Genomic DNA, 6,311 nt, shown 5'->3' on the forward strand with positions numbered 1-6,311 from the left:
TCTGGAATTCCAATTACACATAGGTTATTCCTTTTGATGGTATCCCACATGAACCTTAGGCTTTCTTCATTTTGTTTTGATCTTTTTTTCTGATTGTTCCCTTTCCAAAGAATATTGAGGTATTTGTCTTCAATCTCATTAATTCTGTCTTCCATTGATTCAATTCTGCTCCTTTGCCCATTCAATGTCTTATCTATTTCTGAAAATTTACTACTAATCTTCTGGATTTCTATGTGTAGATTTTGTATCATTTCTAAGTTTTCATTTATTTTGTTATTTTGTTCTTGGTATTGTCCTTTGAAATTGTTCTAGGGTTTCCTCAGTGTTTTCCTGGATCTGTCTCTGAATTCATTGAAGATACCTAAATATAATTCTTTTGAATTCCTTATCAGGGATTTCCAATGCTATGTCTTCGTCAGGGATGTGTTTTGAGTATGTATCCTGGTCCCTTGTTTCTCCTGCTTTATCTTGCTTCTTTGTGTGGACTGTGATGTTCTGTTGTTTCCGAGGCATTGTCATGCTTTTGTGTTTGTATTTAATTGGTGATTGTATGTTAGAGTGACTTGCCCACAATTTTTGTTTTCTTTGTATGTTGTCTACGCAAGCAGGGTACTATGCTCCTCTATTCTCTAGTTGACACCCCTTATACACTCACCATCTGTCTCCTTTCCTGTTGTCAGCCTCTTGTATGTCCCTGTTGAACTTAGCAAACAGAGCTTATTCTTAGGTCCCTGGAATCTGAATGAGAATGCTATCACTTTAAAATCCAAAATAGTTGCCACTTGTAAACATTCAAAATGGGTGCACTCTCAGTCACTTTAAATATCTGAAATGACTGCTGTGTGTAAACAATAAAATGGCTGTGCCCTCTGGACAGCAGAAAGTCCACAGCTCAGGTTGTCTCCCTCCTTGCTGTTTCCCTTCCTAGTCATAGGCCACCAGTGCATTCATCCCTGCAGCCCTTGGTGACCAGGGCTGATCTTTAGGTCAGATTTTTCCACTAGTTGGTGCCTAGTCCACTTTTGTATAGTTCCTTTCAGGCTCCAGGATTATCTTCTGTATCTCTGTTGATTGGTTTCTCTTTTCTTTGTTGAAGAGGGTCTGTATCACTTGTCTGCCTAGTCCTTCATCTTACCAGAAGTCCTTTTCTGATCAACTTTTGCATTACCCCTTTTCTGTTGTTCCTTTCTTTTCCTTTATGCAAATCTGTATTGAAGTAATTTGGATCAGATTTCTCTTTTTTATGCTCATGGTTAGTATAGGGTTCATACTTTGCCATTTAGCTCTTACTCTCTCTCTCTTTTTTTTTTTCTTTTCCTGTTTCTCTTTAAAATGAAAACAGGCCTGTAATGATGTCTTTCTTATCTGATTTCCAGATTTATAAGAAGTTATGGTCTTGATTATTTTGGCTTTCAGTTTGGTAATTCCTTCATAGTTTCTGAACATTTTTAGAACTTCATTGTCTCTATAATTTCCAAAGTAGAAAGAACTTGTTGTTGTTGTTGTTATGTACCATAGAGTCAGACCCGACTCATAGTGACCCCTCCTTGGGTTTCTGAGGCAGTATCACTATGGAAGTAGATTGCCCCATCTTCCTTCAGGAGTGGCTGGTGGATTTGAACTGCCAGCCTTTTGGTTAGCAGTCAAGTGCCTTAGGCACTACGCTACCAGTTTTTATATCAAACTTGATTATGGGAAGATTTGTGTTCCACACCTTGTCTGTGTCTCTCTTAACTCATGTATATATGATTATTGCATTTTGTAAAGCAACTGTTTAGGTTATAAAACTCTTTACTGCTTATGCTTTCTGTGACTTTAATTACTGGGAAATCTGCATATTTAATCATATCATTCATTTTTGTTTTTTAAATAGGAAAAGCTATTGTGTGCATAGGAAAAAAGTAGTTTAGCTATGATTTTAATTTTTTAGAAGACCAAAAATGTATCCTGGCATCAGGAAGTTTGGCTGCATGCATAAATGCTTTGATTACAAAAGAAGACATATACATTGTAAAGAAGTAGTTGATTCAGCATCAAAAACTAGTAAATAAAATTAATATGAAATATATAACCCAGAAAAAAAACTTTCTGTAAAATTCTGGTGGTATACCTTTCTATATTTTTAGCATACATATATTTATATATTTTTATAAGCTTGGCATTATTCTGTACTGATGTTTTCTGACTTACTCTTTTAAATGAACACTATATTATAAATATTTTCCATATTAACAAATGAATTGTGACAGCATTTTTATTGCTGCATTGTATTTCATCAGATGGATATATGGATTTATTTCTTAAATTATCTAGGCAACATCATATCAACTACCCATATTTCCTTAGAATAAATCCCAGGAAGAAGGATTAGTGGAACAACAGGCCTTTTAAAGTCTTTTGATACAAATTAGCAATTGAGAAATATCAAATTTATCAAAAGGCCCTCCAAGTCTGTTCTTATGCAATGACAAATGTTAGCCGCAGAGGTGAGACCAGCTGAGGACCAGTCAGTCATACACCAGATGTTGCTGTACTTCTTTCTTTTCCCAAGGCAGATCTGCTATAGTGATGTGATTATTGTATTTTAATTTCAGGTTACCTCGCACCTCGAAATCTTCCTAGTACCGGCTTCTTCCCGTTCCTGCAAACCCTACTCTGTGACACAGACTCTAAGTGCAAAAACACACCCTATGGACCACAAGATCTGCTTCGTAGGAAAGGAATCGATGTCACACTATTTAAAGACAGGTAGGGGAATTTCCACAGTGTTTTCCGTTGTATTCAGAGATTGGATCTTGTTCCTTTATGAGATAATTCATAAGCTATCTTCAGTTAGATATACAACTTTATTTTCTATGTTTACAAATGTGATGAATAGAAATAGGAATGAACAAGGTGGGAATAACTATGCTTATATGGGATTAAGCATAATCTACTTACTGAAACTTTGCTTTTTAAGTTGGGACACCAAGGCATTGTTCCTTTATGTCCCTCAATGATTCTCTATCCTACCTCAAATAATCAGTGACACATTGCCCTAAGACTCAATCATGAACAAAAAATTTAGATCAGTGTCAGGGTATAATCTCCCAGGAAGAGACATATTTATATTACTTTATTTGGTGAATCCAGATATAATGAAAATCATAAAATGCAATAAGGAAATTCAAAGGCTAGAAATTCAAAGTAATAAAATTGAAAATATACATAACTGAACACCCATCTTAAGATGGGTTTATTGTTTGTCCTATTTTATGCCATGATAAGCAATCAAAGAATAAACAGAAATAAGATCATTTACAACTTGACCAATAACAAACTCAAGTTTTGGTCCTGAGATTCTAAACCTCAAGAGATTCCCAGGCACCTACCTGCTAGAAGTTACCTCAAGATAGACTGGAAAACAATCTTGTAATCTTGAATCAACCATCAGCTAATTTTGTTAATGATTTTTCTTTTAATACATCTCTTATGAAAAGAGTATATTTATCCATAATCAGAGATATTTGTTTCTCACATTTCTCTACTAAAATATTTAGCATGTAGCACAATATCTGCTTTAACACCATCATGATTTTGATTATCAAATAAAATGGATGAGACTTCAGTAGTAAGCAACTGCAAGCTTGTAAATATGTCAAGATTTGTTATGGGAAAATACTTGGGATATACATCATTGTTGGATTGCTAATTTGCACTAGTTTTGCTATTTCAATAAGTTAACTGGACTTGTTGCTTAAAAGAAGCCTGACATTCATTCATTCACTCAGTGTACTGAAGACACAATAGCTGAGAAACTTCCATGTGCCAGGCACCATTCCAGGCATGGTAACACAGAGGTGAATAAGACACATTCTCTACTCTTCTGTTACTTTCATTCTAATGGAAGAGCAAGAAATACATGACTAATCAAATAAATAACATATTACTAATATGTGTTATACAGGTGATAGAAAATAAAGCAGATTAAGGAATAGAACTTGAAAGGTAGGAATTGGGGCATCATATTTGATAGTGTGGGAAGAGAAGGCCTCTGTTAAGAGGCAACATTTGGATAGAGATCAACATGAAGGAAAGGGAGAAACTGGCAACAAAATGAACACTCACCTTCAGGAGAGGGCTCTAGACAAAGAAATAGCAAGTGATCCCGTCTTAGTTACCTAGATGTTCTGTGACACAAACACCGTAAATGAGTGGCTTTAAAGAACAGAAATTTATTTTCTCATTGCTCTGGAGGCTGAAAGTCCAAATCAAGATTTGGCCTAATTGATTCTTTCTTTGCTGGTAGCCCAGACATACTGTGGTTCCTTGTCTCACAGAGGATCTTCACATGGCTTCTGTCTTCTCTACTACATCCTAGTCCCTGTGACCAATCTGATCTTTTTATAACTCAGCAGTGATCAGGTTTAGGACACACCTTACAATGGTATGGCCTCATTGACCTATGTTTTAGATTGCTTATGGAAAGTCATTAAATTGTATTACATTACATCCACAGGTATAAAGTTAGGATTCTAATGTATATTTTGGGGGAGACACAATTCAACCTATAACAGATGCTGAAAACGAGATTCCCTCCATATTTAAAATAGGAAGAAAGCTTTCAGCTGGAATAATCAGGCAAACATTCATGAATAGAGGTTGCACTTTAGATGGACAGTCTGTGAACCAAATGTTAGAGGAGGTACAGGAACAATTGATGTCTATCATTTACAAATTGCGTTACAGTTCTACCTGGAATGCTCTCCCTTAGTACCTTTTTTTCCTTGAAGAACTAAGTAACTGTGAGCTAAATAGTTAACAATATGTAGCAAGTGTATAAATATATTTTCCCAAAATGAGTTTGTTTTCCGACTCAAAGGCAGTGAGTGAGTTTGAGTTTACGTATCTAATATAACTTTTTAAAATAATTTCTTTTCTTTTTTTTTATTGTGCTTTGGGGCAAGTTTACAGAGCAGAATTTGTTTCACATTCAACAGTTCATGTACGTTTGATTTCACACCCTGATTACCATTCCTGACCCTAACCCACTCTCCTCCCCTACGTTCCTTATGACCCCCTCCTGTGCCTTTTTTTTTTCATGCAATTTATTGAAATATAGTTTATGTACAGTGAAATACACAAAACTAAAGTGACATGGGTCAATGCATTTTTTTTTTTTTTTTTTGCAGTGTACCCTCCCCTCCCTTCCCACCCCTGGCAACCAACAAAGAAAATTTCCTTCCATATATAAACTTTTCCTTGACCCTCCACAACACCAAACTAATACTCTATTTATCCTTCTGTGATTGACTTATTTCCCTCAGTACAGTGACCTCCAGGTTCATTCATATTATGTGGTGTTTTGCAAACTACATTATTCTTTAGTGCTGCATAACATTCCAGTATGTGTATGTACCATACTTTGGTCATCCACTCTTCCACTATAAATCTTAGAAATAAGTCCCTTGACAGATATGTAATTATCTCCAAATATGAATTTGTTGCCATCATTTTTGTGATGTACTTTTTCATGGTGTTGATTTTCATTCCATATAATTTTCTATGCTGAGCTCGTTTTGTTTATGAATCGTGTTATCACTTCTTTCATTGCTATTGTTTTAGTATTTGCTGAGTATTTATGCTGGTCCTCTTTTTTGATGTGAAGCTTTAACATTTTCCTTTGTGGTTACCTTGTGATTTATAGTTTTCTTCCCAAGTTTAGAACAGTCCATTCTATCTTGTAGTTGTCTTGACTTCCCTACCATTTAGAGGTTCTGTAACAACACAGGATTTTCCCTCTTTTTGGTTTGTAGTTGTCCTCATTTGTCAATTGATGTCTCTGGTTCCCTGTTTACAATTTTGTAGGCTTATTTACTTTGGATACTTCCATAGCTGGGTTGGTTTCTGGGTTATGTCATCATGTGTATTAATGGTCAGTTGTTGTTGGCTGTTGTTGTTTCTCTGTCCAAAGGGCACCCTTTTGCATCTCTTTTAAGGTAAGTCTGGTTTTAACAAATTCCCTTAATTTCTACTTATCTGGAAATGTCATAATTTCACCATCATATTTGAGGGACAATTTTGCTGGGTACATAATTTTTGGTTGGAAAATTTTCTTTCAGGGTTTTATATATACCATCCCGTTGTCTTCTCATCTGCATGGCTTTCTGTCGAGGAATCCGAGCTTAGTCTTATTCATTACCCCTCGTAGGTAACTTTCTGTTTTTCCCTTGCTGCTCTCATGATTATTGCTTTGTCTTTGGTTTTGGTGAGTTTGATGATGATATGTCTTGGTGTTTTTCTTTTGGGGTCTATCCTGTTTGGGGTTCATT

The 6,311-nt window shown here is 35.6% G+C and overlaps 1 protein-coding gene across 1 annotated transcript in view; it reads left to right on the forward strand.

Moving 5' to 3' along the window:
- The window catches only part of ABCA12 (ATP binding cassette subfamily A member 12), a 214,616-nt gene that overhangs the window by 65,413 nt on the left and 142,892 nt on the right, over positions 1–6,311 (forward strand). The window contains exon 3 of the mRNA XM_007935860.1: positions 2,595–2,748. Coding sequence (XP_007934051.1) covers positions 2,595–2,748 — 154 coding nt within the window. The remainder of the gene's footprint in view (positions 1–2,594; positions 2,749–6,311) is intronic.

The sequence above is a fragment of the Orycteropus afer genome, unplaced genomic scaffold (genome assembly GCF_000298275.1).
Source record: "Orycteropus afer afer isolate SDZICR_OR568_19922 unplaced genomic scaffold, OryAfe1.0 scaffold00002, whole genome shotgun sequence".
In the NCBI taxonomy this organism is placed as follows: domain Eukaryota; kingdom Metazoa; phylum Chordata; class Mammalia; order Tubulidentata; family Orycteropodidae; genus Orycteropus; species Orycteropus afer.